This window comes from Salmo salar, chromosome 20, assembly GCF_965601325.2.
Source record: "Salmo salar chromosome 20, fSalSal1, whole genome shotgun sequence".
NCBI classification, from domain to species: Eukaryota; Metazoa; Chordata; class Actinopteri; order Salmoniformes; family Salmonidae; genus Salmo; species Salmo salar.
In genome coordinates, this window is record NC_138310.1 from 21,896,205 (window position 1) to 21,916,329 (window position 20,125).

General features: G+C 44.6%; 2 protein-coding genes across 2 annotated transcripts in view; one reads left to right on the forward strand and one right to left on the reverse strand.

Annotated features, from left to right (window-relative positions):
- Nucleotides 1-16,989, forward strand: LOC106579903 (carnitine O-acetyltransferase). Its single transcript, XM_014160258.3, has 14 exons — nucleotides 1-485; nucleotides 11,596-11,874; nucleotides 12,063-12,181; nucleotides 13,072-13,125; nucleotides 13,222-13,387; nucleotides 13,554-13,728; nucleotides 13,948-14,126; nucleotides 14,277-14,377; nucleotides 14,713-14,832; nucleotides 14,924-15,046; nucleotides 15,153-15,288; nucleotides 15,388-15,450; nucleotides 15,548-15,685; nucleotides 15,838-16,989. The coding sequence occupies exons 1-14, from the start codon at nucleotides 459-461 to the stop codon at nucleotides 16,051-16,053; spliced, it is 1,896 nt and encodes a 631-aa protein (XP_014015733.1). The 5' UTR covers nucleotides 1-458; the 3' UTR covers nucleotides 16,054-16,989.
- adamts13 (ADAM metallopeptidase with thrombospondin type 1 motif, 13) overlaps nucleotides 16,898-20,125 on the reverse strand; it is a 14,264-nt gene continuing 11,036 nt past the window's right edge. Inside the window, exons 22-31 of the mRNA XM_014160257.3 lie at nucleotides 19,808-20,006; nucleotides 19,594-19,702; nucleotides 19,383-19,512; nucleotides 19,129-19,308; nucleotides 18,665-18,869; nucleotides 18,208-18,574; nucleotides 17,950-18,093; nucleotides 17,656-17,835; nucleotides 17,330-17,511; nucleotides 16,898-17,190 (exon numbers count right to left, since the gene is read on the reverse strand). Of these exons, the coding sequence (XP_014015732.2) occupies nucleotides 17,035-17,190; nucleotides 17,330-17,511; nucleotides 17,656-17,835; nucleotides 17,950-18,093; nucleotides 18,208-18,574; nucleotides 18,665-18,869; nucleotides 19,129-19,308; nucleotides 19,383-19,512; nucleotides 19,594-19,702; nucleotides 19,808-20,006 (1,852 nt within the window). The 3' untranslated portion in view covers nucleotides 16,898-17,034. The remainder of the gene's footprint in view (nucleotides 17,191-17,329; nucleotides 17,512-17,655; nucleotides 17,836-17,949; nucleotides 18,094-18,207; nucleotides 18,575-18,664; nucleotides 18,870-19,128; nucleotides 19,309-19,382; nucleotides 19,513-19,593; nucleotides 19,703-19,807; nucleotides 20,007-20,125) is intronic.

Genomic DNA, 20,125 nt, shown 5'->3' on the forward strand with positions numbered 1-20,125 from the left:
CCATGCGACAATAGAACATAATTACACCTATTTTGCACACAGAATGTATAGATATCACTGCCGTGAAATGATAATAAAATTACCAGGTGTATTGTGCATTTTATAGGGCAATATAAGCTGTTTTAATTAGGCCTTTGAACACCAAGACCATATGTCTTACATCATTTCTGTGGCATGCCATCAAACTTAATGATGTCCCTACACAAAACAAGGTAGTATGTATGTATGTATGCATCAAGACCGTATGATTGAATATGGGCAACAGTGTATCCAGCAGTAGACATAGGCTATATAGTTTCCAATCATGGCCGGAGGGGGGCGTAGAGATGTCCGACATTACTCAGTAACTTCTCAACTGCTGTAACTTTAGGCGTGGGCTATGTCCTTGACATGACAGCTCGAGGTGTTTCTTTACACTAACAACAACCAAAGCCTCGCGGGGCCATTTTTATGCAATTATGTTGGGTCTTCTTTTGAGAGTCGTGGTGAGTCAAACGTTTTTATAATTCATAAATGCGCAGTTGTGCACCCCTAACTGAGAGCTGCGCATTCACTATTACTGCTGTAAATGTATGTATGTTTGTGGTGGGGGGAAATAACGTTTCAAGGTTCATGGCTATATCAGATCAATACTGATAACAATTCATTGAGGGACAGTGGGTTAAACTATTATGCAATATTTTAATATAGACTACAGCTTGCTTTTTATTTGTGTTTGCAGTGGTGGAAAAAGTACTCAACTGTCATACCTTGAGTAAAAGTAAAGATTCCTTAATAGAAAATTACTGAAGTAAAAGTGAGTCAATTAGTATTAAGTAAAAGTCTTAAAGTGTCTGGTTTTAAATGTAGTTAAGTACAGTGGTGGGAAAAGTAAGCTAGTTGTCATACTTGAGTAAAAGTAAATGCCGTGAATCAAATTCCTTATATTTAGCAAACCAGATGCACTGTTTTATTTTTTTCTTATTTTTATTTACTGACAGCCAGGGGCACACTAAACACTCAGACATAATTTACAAATGTAGTATTTGTGTTTAGTGAGTCTGCCAGATCAGAGGCAGTAGCAATGACAACGGGTTATATTGATAGTCTAAGTACTCAATTGGACCATATTGCTGACCTTCCTGAGCATTAGAAATGTAAATGAGTATTTCTGTGTGTCAGGGAAAATGTATGTGATTAAAGAATACATATTTTCTTAAGGAAATGTATTGTAGTAAAAATTTTCTAAAATGTAATTATTCAACAAAATTACAGACCCCCCCCCCCCCCCCCCCCCCCCTTCCAAGGAGTGTACAAAACATTAGGAACACATTCCTACTATTGAGTTGCACGCCCTTTTGCCCTCAGAACAGTCTCTGTTTGTTGGGGCTTAGATTATACAAGATGTCGGAAGTGTTCCACAGGGATGCTGGCCCATGTTGACTCCAATGCTTCCCACAGTTGTGTCAAGTTGGCTGGATGTCCCTTGGGTGGTGGGCCATTCTTGATACACATGGGAAACTGTTGAGCGTGAAAAACAGCAGCGTTGCAGTTCTTGACACACTCAAACTGGTGCACCTGGACCAACTACAATACCCCCATTCAAAGGCACTTAAATATTTTGACTTGTCCATTCACCCCCTAAATGGCACACATAGAGCTACTTGGAACCCTACTAATTCCCCGACTGGTCTACCACCATCGTATCGACGCCACCGCACGAAGAAGCAAAAACAGACTTACCCCCATCCCGACGTCCCCCGGTCTGCTAACTGCTTGCTTGCTAACCCGGTCTGCTAATTGCTAGCTTGTTTAACCCCGGCCTACTAACTGTTAGCATCGGCCTGCTAACTGTCTGAATCGCCGTCTCCCCAGTCAGCCCAACCAATCACTGGACCCATATGTTCACTTGGCTACGCATGCCTCTCTCTAATATCAATATGCCTCGTCCATTACTGTCCTGGTTAGTGATTACTGTCTTATTTCCCTGTAGAGCCTCTAGCCCTGCTCAATATGCCTTAACCAACCATGTTGTTCCACCTCCTACATATGCGATGACATCACCTGGTTTAAACGTCTCTAGAGACTCTCTCTCATCATTACTCAATGCCTAGGTTTACCTCCAATGTACTCACATCCTACCTTACCTTTGTCTGTACACTATGCCTTGAATCTATGCTATCGTGCCCAGAAACCTGCTCCTTTTACTCTCTGTTCCGAACGTGCTAGACGGCCAGTTCGTATAGCCTTTAGCCGTACCCTTATCCTACTTCTCCTCTGTTCCTCTGGTGATGTCGAGGTTAATCCAGGTCCTGCAGTGCCTAGCTCCACTCCCACTCCCCAGGTGCTCTCATTTGTTGACTTCTGTAACCGTAAAAGCCTTGGTTTCATGCATGTTAACATTACAAGCCTACTCCCTAAGTTTGTTTTACTCACTGCTTTAGCACACTCTGCCAACCCAGGTGTCTTAGCCGTGTCTAAATCCTGGTTTAGGAAAACCACCAAAAACCCTAAAATCTCCATCGCTAACTATAACATTTTCCGCCAAGAGCAGGCGGTGTTGCAATCTACTGCAAAGACAGCCTGAAGAGTTCTGTATTACTATCCAAGTCTGTACCCAAACAATTCAAGCTTCTACTTCTAAAAATGCACCTTTACAGAAACAAGTCTCTCACTGTTGCCGCTTGCTATAGACCTCCCTCTGCCCCAGCTGTGCCCTCGATACCATATGTGAATTGATTGCCCCCCATCTATCTTCTGAGCTCGTGCTACTAGGTGACCTAAACTGGGACATGCTTAACACCCCGGCCATCCTACAATCTAAACTTGATGCCCTCAATCTCACACAAATTATCAATGAACCTACCAGGTACAACCCCAAATCCGTAAACACGGGCACCCTCATAGATGTCATCCTAACTCGCCCTCCAAATACACCTCTGCTGTTTTCAATCAAGATCTCAGTGATCACTGCCTCATTGCCTGCATCCGTAATGGGTCTGCGACTAAACGACCACCCCTCATCACTGTCAAACGCTCCCTAAAACACTTCTGCGAGCAGGCCTTTCTAATCGACCTGGCCGGGGTATCCTGGAATGACATTGACCTCATCCCGTCAGTAGATGATGCCTGGCTGTTCTTTAAAAGTGCCTTCCTCACCATCTTAAATAAGCAGGCCCCATTCAAAAAATGTAGAACTAGGAATAGATATAGTCTTTGGTTCACTCCAGACCTGTCTGCCCTTGACCAGCACAAAAACATCCTGTTGCGTTCTGCATTAGCATCGACTAGCCCCCGTGATATACAACTTTTCAGGGACGTTAGGAACAAATATACACAGGCAGTTAGGAAAGCTAAGGCTAGCTTTTTCAAACAGAAATTTGCATTCTGTAGTACTAACTCAAAACAGTTCTGGGACACTGTAAAGTCCATGGAGAATAAGAGCACCTCCTCCCAGCTGCCCACTGCTCTGAGGCTAGGAAACACTGTTACCACTGATAAATCCACTATAATTGAGAATTTCAATAAGCATTTCTCTACGGCTGGCCATGCTTTCCACCTGGCTACCCCTACCCCAGTCAACTGCCCGGCACCCTCCACAGCAAGCTGCCAAAGCCCCCACCATTTCTCCTTCACCCAAATCCAGATAGCTGATGTTCTGAAAAATCTGGACCCCTACAAATCAGCTGGGCTAGACAATCTGGACCCTCTCCTTCTAAAACGATCTGCCGAAATTGTTGCAACCCCTATTACTAGCCTGTTCAACCTCTTTCGTATCATTTGAGATTCCCAAAGATTGGAAAGCTGCCGCGGTCATCCCCCTCTTCAAAGGGGGTGACACTCTCGACCCAAACTGCTACAGACCTATATCTATCCTACCCTGTCTTTCTAAGGTCTTCGAAAACCAAGTTAACAAACAGATTACCGACCATTTCAAATCCCACCGTATCTTCTCCGCTGTGCAATATGGTTTCCGAGCTGGTCAAGGGTGCACCTCAGCCACGCTCAAGGTCCTAAATGACGACATAACCGCCATCGATAAGAGACATTACTGTGCAGCCGTATTCATCAACCTGGCCAAGGCTTTCGACTCTGTCAATCACCACATTCTTATTGGCAGACTCAACAGCCTTGGTTTCTCAAATGATTGCCTCACCTGGTTCACCAACTACTTCTCTGATAGAGTTCAGTGTGTCAAATCGGAGGGCCTGTTGTCCGGATCTCTGGCAGTCTCTATGGGGGTACCACAGGGTTCAATTCTCGGGCCGACTCTCTTCTCTGTGTACATCAATGATGTTGCTCTTGCTGCTGGTGATTCTCTGATCCACCTCTACGCAGACGACACCATTCTGTATACTTCTGGCACCTCTTTGGACACTGTGTTAACTAACCTCCAGACGAGCTTCAATGCCATACAACTCTCCTTCCGTGGCTTCCAACTGCTCTTAAACGCAAGTAAAACTAAATGCATGCTAATCAATCGATCACTGCACGCATCTGCTCGCCCGTCTAGCATCACTACTCTGGACGGCTCTGACTTAGAATACGTGGACAACTACAAATACCTAGGTGTCTGGTTAGACTGTAAACTCTCCTTCCAGACTCACATTAAGCATCTCTAATCCAAAATTAAATCTAAAATCGGCTTCCTATTTCGCAACAAGGCATCCTTCACTCATGCTGTCAAACATACCCTCATAAAACTGACCATCCTTCCGATCCTCGACTTCGGTGATGTCATCTATAAAGTAGCCTCAAACTATCTACTCAACAAATTGGATGCAGTCTTATCACAGTGCCATCCGTTTTGTCACCAAAGCCCCATACACTACCTACCATTGCGACCTGTACGCTCTCGTTGGTTGGCCCTCGCTTCATACTCGTCGCCAAACCCACTGGCTACAGGTTATCTACAAGTCTCTGCTAGGTAAAGCCCCGGCTTATCTCAGCTCACTGGTCACCATAGCAGCACCCACTCGTAGCATGCGCTCCAGCAGGTATATCTCACTGGTCACCCCCAAAGCCAATTCCTCCTTTGGTCGTCTTTCCTTCCAGTTCTCTGCTGCCAATGACTGGAACGAACTGCAAAAATCTCTGAAGCTGGAGACTCATATCTCCCTCACTAGCTTTAAGCACCAGCTGTCAGAGCAGCTCATAGATTACTGCACCTGTACATAGCCCATCTGTAAGCAGCCCATCTATCTACCTACCTCATCCCTATACTGTATTTATTTATCTTGCTCCTTTGCACCCCAGTATCCCTACTTGCACGTTCATCTTCTGCACATATACCATTCCAGGGTTTAATTGCTATATTGTAATTACTTCGCCACCATGGCCTATTTATTGCCTTAACTCCCTTATCTTACCTTGTTTGCACTCTCTGTATATAGACTTTTTGTTTTCTTTTGTTCTATTGTATTATTGACTATGTTTTGTTTATTCCATGTGTAACTCTGTGTTGTATGTGTCAAATTGCTATGCTTTATCTTGGCCAGGTCGTAGTTGCAAATGAGAACTTGTTCTCAACTAGCCTACCTGGTTAAATAAAGGTGAAATCAAATAAAATGTCTCAATTGACTCAAGGCTTAAAACTCCTTCTTTAACCTGTCTCCTCACCTTTATCTATACTTATTTGAAGTCATTTAAACAGGTGACATCAATAAGGGATCATAACTTTCACCAGGATTCACCTGGTCAGTTTTGTACGCTCAGTATATATTCTAACCTGAAGAAGCTGTCAGGAAACTTGACAGCCAAGCACAGTCCAAACAAATAGTGTAACAACATACTAAACTTGACCGAGTTGCTTTGGTCTCAAGTTTCTTAGTCATAACATTTGCTCATACATTGCTCTAACAATCTATTGTTTGCTTTGGTTTTTGGATTCATACAGAATTATACTGATCACACCTGTAAATGCATGTTAATCACTTTGTTTACCCTTAATATGGTGTCTGCTTTATTATGTTCTGGTTTCCGTTGCAACGGCCCAGACCCTTTGGGCTCTATTTTCAGCTGGCGTCAACAAGCCAGCGCAATTGCAAATGCCAGACGGCATCCCAAGCCGCGTCCTAAGAGCATGCACAGGCCAGCTGACTGGAGTGTTTACGGACATAATCAATCTTTCACTATCCCAGTCTGTTGTCCCCACTTGCTTCAAAATGTCCACCATTGTTCCTGTACCCAAGAAAGTGAAGGTAACTGAACTAAATGACTATCACTCCATAGCAATCACTTCTGTAATCATGAAGTGCTTTGAGAGGCTAGTTCAGAACCATATCACCTCCAACTTACCCGACACCCTAGACCCACTACAATTTGCATACGGCTCCAACAGATCCACGGACGACGCAATTGCCATTGCACTGCACACTTCCTTATCCCACATGGACAAGAGGAGGACTACTAACGCAGGGCTGAGCATGCCCCCATCCACATCTACAGGGCTTTAGTGGAGCGGGTCGAGAGCTGCAAGTTCCTCTGTGTCCACATCACTAAGAAATTATCATGGTCCACACACACCAACACAGTCATGAAGAAGGCACGGCAATGCCTCTTCCCCCTCAGGAAACCGAAAAGATTCGGCATGGGACCTTAGATCCTCAAGCATCACCGCTTGGTATGGGATCCGACCTCAAGGCACTACAGAGCTCAGTACATCACTGGGGTGAGGCCGAGCTTCATTGGCATCCAGGATCTCTATACCAAGCGGTTTCAGAGGAACACACTATTTATATATGTACTGCTGTACTACATTTTGAAAATTATTTTAGACTTTTTGATTGTGTATTTGTTTGACATTTACTGCTGTGATTGATAGGAACTTGGAACATAAGAATCTCGCTGCACCCGCCATAACACCTGCTAAACGTGTACGCAACCAATAATATTTTATTTGGATAAAAATGTTGATCCGTTTAAGCTCTTCTATTTTCAAACCCTAGCGCCAGGATTTGTAATTTCTGTCTTATGTGAGCTCGCTCGCTCTGAGGTGGGAGGGGTGGCAATATCTGAGTTGTGCCCTTAAAAACGTGCACCAAAGTGCCAATTTCAGTATGCACTGGTGGGGATATTTAAGACCAACCAAAAGCTGGTCTTAGCGGTAACCCAGTTGGTTATGGCATGGATTTTGACATCGGAAGCGCAGCCTATCCAGCCGTGACACACAGTACCCATATGCACATGGAATTAGAGATGCACTACATGACCATAAGTATGTGCACACCTGCTCGTTGAACATCTCATTTCAAAATCATGGGCATTAATATGGATTTGGTCCCCCCTTTGCTGCTGTAACGGCCTACACTCTTCTAGGAAGGCTTTTCACTAGATGTTGCAACATTGCTGCGGGGACTTGCTTCCGTTCAGCCACAAGAGCATTAGTGAGGTCAGCACTGATGTTGGGCAATTAGGCCTGTCTCGCTGTTGGGATGAATTGGAACACCAAAGGTATTCGATTGGGTTGAGGTCAGGGCTCTGTGCAGGCCAGTCAAATTCTTCCACACCGATCTCGACAAACCATTTCTGTATGGACCTCGCTTTGTGCAAAGGGGCATTGTCATGCTGAAACAGGAAAGGGCCTTCCCCAAACTGTTGCCACAAAGTTGGAAGCACAGAATCGTCTAGAATATCATTGTATGCTGTAGCGTTAAGATTTCCCTTCACTGGAACTAAGGGTCCTAGCCCGAACCATGAAAAACAGCCCCAGACCATTATTCCTCCGCCACCCAACTTTACAGTTTGCACTATGCATTGGGGCAGGTAGAGTTCTCCTGTCATCCGCCAAACTCAGATTAGTCCGTCAGACTTCCAGATGGTGAAGTGTGATTCATCACTCCAGAGAACGTGTTTCCACTGCTCCAGAGTCCACCACTCCATCATTGAGCATGTTGATCTTAGGCTTGTGTGCAGCTTCTCTGCAATGGAAACCAATTTCATGAAGCTCCCGACGAACAGTTCTTGTATGGATGTTGCTTCCAGAGGTGTTTGTAACTCGGTAGTTAGTGTTGTAACAGAGGACAGACGATTTTCAGCACTCACCGTTCTCGTTCTGTGAGCTTGTGTGGCCTACCACTTCGTGGCTGAGCAGTTGTTGCTCCTAGACGTTTCCACTTCACAATAACAGCACTTACAGTTGACCGGGGTAGCATTAGCAGGGCAGAAATTGTACAAACTGACTTGTTGGAAAGGTGGCACCCTATAACGGTGCCATGTTGAAAGTCACTGCGCTCTTCAGTACGGCGATTCTACTGCCAATTTTGATCTATGGAGATTGCATAGCTGTGTGCTTGATTTTTATACACCTGTCAGCAACGGGAGTGGCTGAAATAGCCAAATCCACTCATTTGAAGGGGTATCCACATATACTTGTATATAGTTTGCTTTTTGTGCCCGTCAACCTTGTATTAAAAAACAAAGCATAGCCTCCTCTCCTCTTATTGAAGGCAGTTTTTTTGTCATGCCCAATGCATTGGCCAAGTAGTCAAGACTATTGATAAAGGGTTTGGCTTGTGAGGCCGCTTTGAAATATACATTTGTCACCAAAGCTTTATTAAAAGATCAAGTTTGGCAGCAGCGAACAGTGAGAGGACATCCCGGCTATTATATTATTTTAGCCAGCTCCTGGTATTATTTTGGATGTGCGTAAAATTCCCTCCATGTAGGCTATATGCCCATCATTGAATGAGAGATGAGATGTGACAGTCCTATTTCGAAACATGTACCTTATTTGTCTGTAACAATTGCTTGTTTTCCTTTTCGTTTGATTAACAAACAAACCCTTAGTAGGATACCCTTGCCCTGCTATTACAAAAGCTGGTTCTACAGCAATGGATCTGGTGTCATTCTTATGCTGGCCATACGTTAGCCTGCAAGTAGCCTATCCATAAAGGGTTTCTAAATGGTCTACTCTTGAGGCTTTTGCCGACATGCTTTTGCATTATTCACAATTCACATAGGTCTACCTGCTGTGCATACTCCATTCGGCTTGTATCCATCCCCATTTCCAAAGAGCGCTTCTTGTCCGGTTACCAAAGATGCGCTCCTCCAAACAGGCCTAGGCTATATCTTGCTTATTTAGAATGTGCCTCACACATACGGTACAATTTACGGGAACCTTGTCCTTTTTGTTTGAGGAGAAGTGCGATTCGTAAAGGCCTATACTTGTTGAAGCCAATTACAACAATGTTGACTATCAGCACTCTAAACATATTGAGAAAACCAAGGTTATTATAGCCATTTATGTGTTGTAGGCCTGTAGTTTGCCAAAAAACAATAACTTTTTGCCACTGGGGGACAGTAATACATAAGTTTATGGGCCAGAACTGTAGACTTGGATAGACATAGCATCTCTGTATCTGTATCATGATGGCATCTGTGAGAGCATGGGCAGCACCATTGAGGCCATCATCTTGAGATAGCCAATGTTCTTCTTCTCAAGTAAAATTCATTGGCTGATCCCTCCGATGACACAGCTGTCACGACTCCAACCGAGTCATTAGGTCATGCCAACCAGGTCATCGGGAAGGATCAGTCAAGGAAGTTGGAAGTCCCACCCAGTTGACTAAATCAAAATGGCGAAAGTCCTGAATGGAGCTGCCCATGCTAACACAGGCTTTTGGCCACTACAGGACTCCATACAACTTTATGGCCAGGACATAAATAATAAATCAATCGATTTAAAGAATAAGCGCCTAGACTGGTGCAATAAATATAGTGGAAGGAAACTCTCTTGCCCATGTTTACACCAATCTAAAGCTTTGTTCTAACATCTACTTTGTTAAAAATCAAGTACCTTTATCTGACAGAAAGGGAGAGGAAAAAACAACAAATGAAGTCATGGCACATTTGACATGTTACGTTTATGTAATATTAAACATGTATCACTGACTAACCCCTTTAAAAAGGGTTCATAAAAACAGCTGCAACAACAGCAAAAACATAAGCAATACAATATTTCTTCACAAAACTATCAGTTCACAGACAGACAGCCAGCGGGGGGGGGGGGGGGGTGTGTGTGTGTGTGTGTGTGTGTGTGTGTGTGTGTGTGTGTGTGTGTGTGTGTGTGTGTGTGTGTGTGTGTGTGTGTGTGTGTTTCTCTTCAACCAAACAAGATTTTCTGGCTTATCTTCAAGAAGACTCTGCGTTTCAGAGAGGTGGTCATTCAGTTTCTCAAGCCTGATGACAGTTGCCCACAGACAGAGAATATTCTCTCCACAAACACTTAGGATGCAGTGGCAGAAACCAGATTCAGTGCCACAGGGCACAGTTTGCCTGGCAGAACTTGAGGTGACTCTGTAAACATGCCCCCCTTTACGTCTTCCAGGTATTTCCGCAGCTTACATGGGACACTTAATGCGCTGCCAGGTTGACCCTCCGGCTGGACAGTGACCTCAGACACAATCTTCGATGCGAGGAAGCTATATTTCTGAAGCACAGTGGTAGAGATACTATCTGGATTAATTGTGCTGGCATCTTCCTGGGGTCCTGCTCCACGGCTGTACTCACAGATTTTCTGAAGTACAAAATCATCTGCTTCCCTAATCAGGGGCTCCATCTCTGTTGAGCGACGTGCCAGAGACACACTTGGGTCCATCAGGCAAGCTGCTGCAGGGGTTGGATCAAAGTTGGCTGTCAGTGGATTCAATAAGCATGTGAAGCGCTCACACAGTGACTTCAGGAGGACCTGTGCCAACTGTTTTGCAACAGTAGTTGACAGCAAGTGTGCCTCAAGGTTGAGAAGGCACACCACCACATCAGACAGCGACTGGCTGTCAGTTTGAAGGTGGTCAGTGTGGATTGAGAACGGCTCCAGCCTTCTTCACAAGCTGCTATAGCTTGGCCCAGTCACTGGTCAGCAAGTTGGTCGATGTGGATTGCGAACAGCTCCAGCAACTTCACAAGCTGTTCTAGCTTGGCCCAGTTACACTCCATGCTCGCCCTTGGATTCTTCCATGTTAGCTAGTGATAGTGATGCACAAGCTAGGCCTATTTCAAACATTGGCATCTACTGGCAGCATTTACCCACCAGATTCAGAAGCTCGAAAACCCCATTAGAAAATAAGCTTAAATTAGATTTCTGTCCAAAGTAAAAAAAGGTATGATGGTTTTTATTTTGTTTTAGTTCGTTTTGCAGTCAAATATAATCATTTTAGCTTTTCAAATGTTTTAATTTAAAAAAATTATTTCAGTTTACTAAATTGTTTTTCCAGTGTTGGTTTTTATGTTACTTTCAATATTCGTTTACTATAATAACCTTGGAGCAAAAACATGATTTTTTTTTTTACTGTTGCTGTCACAACTCCGGACCTATAGCACTACCCCCAGCACTTAGATTTACCACTGCGTTAGAGGGCTCTATTTTAACAGACCTAGAGTATGTATCATGGTGTTGACAGTTGCTAGCCAGTAGGCCTACCAATCAGCTCTGTGGTGTTCACCTAACATTGCTGATATATTTTATATGCTAATGGGATTATCAACTTAATATTTCAGGAACTTAAACTAAATATCAACCTAGATACTGTACAGTATGTGTGGTATTTCAGTATGTCATATTAAATGCAAAACACATTCTTTATTAGAAATGCAATGACACAGAATGCATTTTTTCAGCTAAGGCCGGGCTTGGTGAAGCCATGTCGCCTGGTCAAGCCGATGTCAGTGACCATCCTCCCAGAGAGGTCCTCGCATCACCAGGACAATTTGCCCAAGCTGCCCGTGCCTCCACTAAGGCAGACATTTGAGCGCTACCTGTTGATGCTGGAGCCCCTGCTCAGTGAGGAGGAGATGGATCACACACGCAAGCTGGTCAAGGAGTTCCTCATTCCTGAGGGAGTGGGAGACAGGTTGCAGAGGAGCCTGGAGCGCAGAGCTAGCAACAAAGAAAACTGGGTGGGTACTGTCATAGAACAGAACCGGTCACATAGAGCAGAGATGGGTACTTAGTAGGGCAGAGCACTGGGTTGATCTGGGTTGATTGGCAGGAACAGATACCTGTATTATATCCTTTATTCACCTACAGTATATGTCATGTTGATGGTCTATAGCATTATCATGGCTGTTTGTGGATGTTTATGCAGCTCACAGAGTGGTGGATGCAGTCAGCCTATCTGGATTCCCGGATGCCTGTGGCAGTCTATTCCAGCCCTGGGGTGGTCCTGCCCCGCATGACCTTCCAAGATCGCCAAGGACAAATGAGGTGAGCAACAAGGAACCATGCGTGTCTGAGACCACTGTACCAGCCATTGCTGCGAGATTATACAGTAGATGCCCACCCTCCCTCCAGCACTAAAACATTTTAGGGCTGTCTATACCGATCAGTGAAAAGGACATTTTATAGGCTTACTGCTTAGTAGAAAAGTTCGTAGAAAGTGATTGACTTCAGTGTTGTAATCCGCCATAGCTCTGTTGAACTTGAGAATAAGCTTGAGATTCAGTTGACCTTTAGACAGACTCCCCTTTCATGCTGGCTATTTTAAGCACATTGGCTGCTCATAGCATTGCTCAGCTTTTTTGGACCGCGGTGACCCACGTACGCAATCAACATTGCAGACAGTGCCAAACACATGAAATAGAAGATGACACTAGAGCAGACTTCCATGTTCATATGAAAAGTCAATGATTCAACAATATACTGTACCGTAATGTACACCATCTTATTTGCTAGACTAGAGTGACACAGACAGAGATATAGAATCAAAATGGATAGATATCATGGTTCTGAGTTGGATATGCTAAGAAAGTCTGGTTGGAGATATGAGGACATGGAAAACAATGGTGTACTAAAGTGTATTGGAGTTAATTATGTGAATAGAACATGAGATGCTGGAGAGGTAAAAGGCTGAATCTCAGTTGGATGAGGAAATACCATATAAGGTATCATACTTAATTAATCAATAGGGCGACAGGTAGCCTAGCGGTTAAGAGCATTGGGCCAGTAAGCGAAAGGTCGCTGGTTTGAATCCCTGAGCCGACTAGTTGAAAAATCTGACGATGTGCCCTTGAGCAAGGCACGTAACCCTAATTGCTCCTGTAAATCACTCTGGATAAGCGTGTCTACTAAAATGTAAATCAATGTTTTCTGCTCAGGTTTGCTGCTAAATTGATTTCAGGAGTTTTGGACTTCAAACAAATGATTGACAAGTGAGTAATATTGATATAGAAAATATGATCTATCTTAATGATATACATCTAATATATATTTGTCACCCAAGTTGACTCTCTAACTCTGTGTCACAGTGAGACCCTACCTATTGAGTATTTGGGTGGGAAGCCTCTGTGTATGGACCAGTACTACCAGATCCTGTCCTCCTGTCGTATCCCTGGACCAAAGAGAGACACTGTGGTCAACCATGCTATCGGGAAAGTGGCCCCTACTCACATCACTGTGGTCCATAACTTCCAGGTACACTAGGGTGTGCTATTGCTTTGCTTTTCTCTCTTTGACGCTGCTTTATGTTGCTACAACACAAGAGAGGAAATCAGTAACATTGTTGCATTGTTAGTTTATTGTCTGTAACCCACTTAACCAGAAGCTCAAATGCTGATGGACCTTCTCCCTCTGTCCTTAGTTCTTTGTCCTGGATGTGTATAACAGTGATGGCTCCCCACTGACGGTGGACCAGATTTACATGCAACTGGAGAAAATCTGGAACTCGTCCCTGCAGAGCAACAAGGAGCCTATCGGCATCCTGACTTCCCAGCACCGCAACACCTGGGGCAAGGCCTACAACAACCTCATCAAGGGTGAGGCCAGGGAGAGCCTTGAATGCTAGAGAAGGGTCTTTGGAGCGCATGGAGTGACCCACCAAATAAACAAAACCCCAGTCATAACCCAGTCTTGAGCCATAACGTAAGAGTGACTGGATGCAACCTATCATTTTGCACACACTGTTTTAGACATATTGGTCGATGCTTTTCCTCAAGGTCCTCGTAGCTCGCTCATTGTATCGTTTTCTTCCTTAGACAAGACAAATAAGGAGTCTGTCCGTGCTATCCAGAAGAGCATATTCACAGTGTGTCTAGATGCCCCCATGCCACAGATGTCTGAGCAGCGCTACCAGAGCCGCGTCGCTGCCCAGATGCTGCATGGTGGAGGGAGTCGCTGGAACAGCGGCAACCGCTGGTTTGATAAGACGTTACAGGTGAGCTCCGAGACTAAAGCTGTAGAACAAAGGTTGTATCCTCACCGATATATGTTCATATTTTTATTCACAAGTCTCTTGCATTATTCTACAGTATTCATAAATATATTTTAAGTCTTATTATTATAACGTGTATTATTTCATCCCCAGTTTATTGTGGGTGAAGATGGTACCTGTGGTCTGGTGTATGAGCATGCCCCAGCTGAAGGCCCACCCATTGTGTTCCTAGTGGACTATTTGGTTGAGTACATGTAAGGCATAACAAAATATGTTTATTTCATTCATTGATTAATGGTACACAGTACTACCAAGGTCATTGTGTACTACAGATAAAAAGGTTTGCGCTGGTTGCTTTGGTTGCATTGGCCATTTTTCCAACCAGAGCAGGTGCATTATGCCTGAGTGTAGCAAGCATTTTGAAGATTCACTATTTGTCATGTTTAGATAGTGCCTGATCCATTTGAAAATGATTTGTACTACCATTTGAAGCCCACTGATCATGGCCAAGCTGGAATCATGATCCTGGCCTGCTACTGAATGCAACTCTGCCTCTCTTGAAGTATAATGTTTTGTGTTGTTTAAACAGGGGAAGGATGGAGGTAGTACGCGCTCCCATGATCCCTCTGCCCATGCCTCCCAAACTGCGTTTCAATATCACACCTGAGGTCAAGAAGGATATTGAGTCGGCCAAACAGAATATGAACATGCAAGTAGAGTCTGTTTGTGTTCCTAGCAGTTTCCATTCAAACATATCTTTGAAGTGTTTTTCACTCTTTGGCTACTCTTTCATTCACCAGAATGTCACATGATTTGGATGTGAATGTGGTCTACTTTGCTGACTATGGGAGAAATGTTCCAAAGGCTCACAAGATGAGTCCAGATGCCTTTATACAAATGGCTCTACAGCTTGCCTACTTCAGGTGGGTTTCATGAACAAAACAGTCAACATCTGAAACAGCAGTCGGGTTACCTTAATCTATCACTTTGAGACATATTGATGAGACATATTGTTCTTTCATGTTTCAGAATGTATCAGATGTGCTGTTCCACCTATGAGAGTGCGTCCCTGCGTATGTTTGCACTTGGTCGAACAGACACAATCCGCTCCTGCTCCAATGAGTCTCTCAAGTTTGTCCAGGCAATGGAGGACCTAGCTAAACCGGTAGGTCAAGTCTGAAACCTGAACGTTGACACTAAATAAACAATAAACCCTGACTGTCACTCTACTGTAATGATGTCTGTTTATCCCATATGTTGACAGAACACAGAGAAGGTTTCTCTATTGGACAAGGCATGCCAAGCCCATGTAGAATACACACGCATGGTGAGGACTTGATGGAAATGAACATTTACTGTATTAATCCATGCTTGTCCCCACTCACTGCAATGTACATTTATTTTGTGTATGTCAAAATGAGCAGGCAATTCATGGCCAGGCCATAGACAGACATCTCCTCGGCCTGAAGCTGCAGGCGATTGAAGAACTGACGTCCATGCCAGAGATATTCATGGACACAGCCTATGCTGTGGCTGAGCATCCCAATCTCTCCACCAGCCAGGTATGAAGGCTGTTTATGTGAGCTATTTAGCATCCCAAAATACAACATATAACAGGACAAATTGTAGACAGTGGTTTGGTAATAATTTGTTTATTAGGTTTGACCCACATTTGTACAGCTAAAGGTAATGTTTCACTGTCGCTCTTCTCCAGGCTGGTGCCAAGACAGACTGTGTGATGTGCTTCGGTCCACTGGTGCCAGATGGCTACGGAGTGTGTTACAACCCCATGGCAGACCACATCAACATTGCCATTACAGCCTTCAATAGCTGTGAAGAGACACATGCTGCCAACTTTGGCCGGGCTATGAAGAAGGCTCTGAGAGACATGAGGTCTCTGCTGGAGGAGACGGCTAAGGCCAAGCAATGAGTCCCCACAGGGGACATGGTGGCTCTTTATGGCTGTGTGGAACTGAACCTGTGCTGGAGGTAGTGGGGGAAACTGAAGCCACCCGGGTATATCTAGTGCTGTAACATGGAGAGAAGAGAAGCACTTTGCAATGCGTTAGGTGGGCCTTGGGAAGATTTTGGGCCCTTCAGGTAGATGTGATGGAGGGAAAATCCTGTAGGAGAGACAGTCCTGTAATAAGCAAAATAATATCAAGACTGTAAAGCAAGTATGATTGATGGAAAGTTATACATTTCATGTTGAATGAAATCCTTTTCCAAATAGAAAGCGCCATATGTCAAAGAAAGATCCACACCAGATCATGGCAGTGACTATACTCTATTACAGGTGAACTATCTTAATTTGACCAGTTTCTCACAGCAGGACAATAATCCTGCAGCAACAGGAAATGTGAATTATTATGTGTGTTATTTATTGGACATTTTTGTAGGGATTGATGAATTATTTTGTTAGAATAAATCAAGTCTGACATTTTTAAAGTGGAAATTGAAAACTTTAGAAAATGTTCTGCGACAACAGAGTGATTGAATTAAGAGATTACATCTGTCTGTTTTAGTTATATTTAAGTCATGCAGTATGTTGGCGCTGTCTTAACATTTATTTTTGTGGGATTCTATAGATGTGTTTTATTCAGTTTGTTTATTTACAAATTTGTTATTTCATATTCATAAAATAAGTTCTTTAAGTTCTGAAAATATGTGCCATACTATACCAAATGTGCCATAATAATGAGTTGCTGAGTGGTTCTGCTGTGATTTACTTTGGTAAATGTTTTCTATACAACAACAAAAAATAACAAACAAAATAAGACGGACTGCTGTCATTTATTTTAATGTTCCAAAATTCTGACAATACTGATTAAACTAAGGACAAATTGTTCTCCAGTAACAGCCTAAATTCCTGTCTTGTTAAATACTGTATAATAGAAATGCGAGCCACAGATCAAGGCTCCACGAATGAGTATTCAGCTCGGAAGCTTCCGTTGCTATGCAGGTACTCGCCATGAAATTCTATCTCTGCCATGTTTCCAGCTGATCGCCAGTCAAAAAGCTGTTGGCCCTTGAACACGTTGGTCTTCAAGACGTCTACATCTCGTATCTAATGGAGATGGTATTAGAGGCATAATGTTATCTACAATGGCATACATGTCAAGATTCATGGTTTAATGTATACTCAACTAGTTTGCATTGATGAATATACTGAAAAGCAAGGGAGAACAATCTCCCTCCTCCCTGACCATAATGAAGGTGGACTGGGCTGCTGTGCTGTTGACCACAGGGCCCATGCTCAGAGCCCGGATCCTAATCTTCACTGAGGGTGGGGCGTTGATGAGGACTCGACAGGTGTGACTGCCCAACGCTGAGGTCATCATTGGATTCTCAATGACCCCGCTGGGAGCAAACAGCTGGACATCACAGTCTGTAGGAGCAACAGTAAGAAGCATGTGGGTATGTACTCAATTAACCAAATAATATGTCCTTCTAAAAATCTATTGTTCCAGCTCTGTAACACCATGCCACTCTGCCTTTTGTTCCAGCCAATACAGTAGCAGCTCAGTGTTACCCTGGTGGTGACTCTTCTTGTTGTTCTTCTGACTGCTGTAAGTGAGCAGCACTCCGTTTCCGGGGGACAAGAGATGCTGGCGTACCAGCAGGACGTTGGTCCTGGAGGTCAGTTCAGTGTCCTCAAGCTGGTCACACTTCCTGACCAGTACCAGCCTGTCATAGAACGCCACATACTCCCCTAAGTACGCCACACACACACACACACACACACACACACACACACACAGGGTTATTGTTGTCCATTTCGGTTGCCATAGATAGACAGTACAAAGGGTATTATAGCATTTCTCACTTTTCTTGCAGCTTAGGGAGCTGGACTCTACTTTCAAGTGGATGACCTCATCCAGGGGCCGACCTATTGACAGGATGCAGCGACCTGTCTCATGTCTCAAGTCCACTGTGCCTGACTCCTCCAGCAGAAGCTGCCCACACAGACCTAGATGGCGACACACAGTAGATAACTATTACGTTAGCTGATGGAGCTCTCTCAATGCTTTGTCTATGCCTTTTCTGATGAGCGCTAAAGAAGCAGAGAGTTCTGCCACCTTACCGGTTTTAGGTGTCACAGTGGGCATGGCGGTGGTGGTCTGTGGTGTGGTCAGTTCTGTTGCAGTCAGGGTTGTCTGGGTCAGGCTGAGAGTAGGAGACAGGAGTGGCTCCTCATCCGTGGGAGTGACTTCCATGCCCTGGGGACTGGGTAACTGGTCCCTGGTCTCTAGTGAGGGGGCGTTGGTGGTGTGTGTGTGGGTGAGGGGACTAGTCTTCTGTAAGACCCTGCAGTCGTCCATCTGGCAGCCCCGGATGGTGATGGGCTTGGGCATGTGCATGCAGAGCAGTGGGCTGAGGGGCTCAGGCTTAGTGGGTCCCATGCAGGACACTGCTCTAGACTGGATCCCATACCCACACGGCACTGAACACTGAGAGACAACAGAAAAGTTAGTCAACAGTACATCTACATAATTTATAAATCACCCATGTATGAAAACACCACTGACCACTGTACCTACCTGATTCCAGTCTTTCACGTCCCATCTGAAGGTGCACACCTGCACCAGACAGGGTACTGTGGTAGCAGGTTTAACGGCTGCATGGCACCTCTCCTCAGACACCTCCCTGTCCTCCCCATGGATATACTCAACACAGGAGACATGCCTCCTGGCTACCCCCAGATCACAAGACGTAGAACAGGCCCCCGTCCTCAGCACTCTCCACCTGGACAGTATTATCTCAAGTTCAAGTGTATTTACACCCAGCAATACATACAGAAATCTCTATATGGCACTGTCTGTTGACACTCACATTCAAGACAAACTGAAATCCATGGGTGGTGAATTCCACATTTAGAATCTCTTTTTTTACCTTGGTCTTCCAGCCAGTGTTCAGTGTCTGTGTTTACCGTTTACCTGGCTGGGCAGGTGTTGGAGTTGCATGGTTTACCTGACTGGGCAGCTGTTGGAGTTGCATGGTTTACCTGGCTGGACAGCTGTTGGAGTTGCATGTGACCACTGCTATGGGTTTGGTCATGTTACTGCACTCTATATTGTTCACAACCACCTCCTCATCTCCCTCGGTCTCCTGGGAGCAGTATAGCACCCTATGGGCAACGCCTCCTCCACACGACACACTGCACACTCCCTGCTTGTAGCGCCACCTGCATGGGAAACACACTGCTGTTACCCTGCTATGACAGAGCTATCATTCTTGTACTTGAAAGGATGAACTCACATGGGAGGGCAAGGAGAAGGGTTGCAGGACTCTGTGTGAGGCTCTGGTTTGCTGGAGGCATCACAGTAGACCTCAGGCACTGCTAGCCTGGTCTGGTGGTCCAGACATGAAAACCACACCTGCAGGGTACCTACACATGTATAAGGCTTGTGTTGACCAAGGTACCACACTGTCTTTGTAAAAATGGAAGGGATTATCTGGTCTAACTTACCATTTCCGCAGGTCTTTGAGCATTGGCCTATCACAGGGCTCCAAACATACACTGTTAGGTACCTGGAGCGGTACCTTAAACCAGGGGATTTGTTAAGTGTTGGTTGATCCTGGTAAAGACAAATGAATGGATGTCAAACTTCCATCTTCTCCAGTATGATGTCTTAGAATTCGGTGTGCACATTTATGAGATGTATTATAGATCTCTGCAGTACCTGTCCCTTAGACTCCCAGCCAATTGGGCAGACATCGATCACACAAGACACTAAGACAGGTGGTTTGAAGAGCCCTGAACACAAGCTATGGTCCACCTCAACATCATGACCACCTTCGTACCGCACACATGTCACAATGCGTTTAGCCGCGCCGGGCCCACACACCGCTGAACACTCCCCGGCTTCTGACGCATTCCACCTGTCACACACATCCACCATTTTTTTTTAATGTCAATACTGTACTGGGCCATTAACCTACATGGTGCAACTTGGACCTTGTTTGCTTCATGTACATATTGTATTTGATCATAAATATGT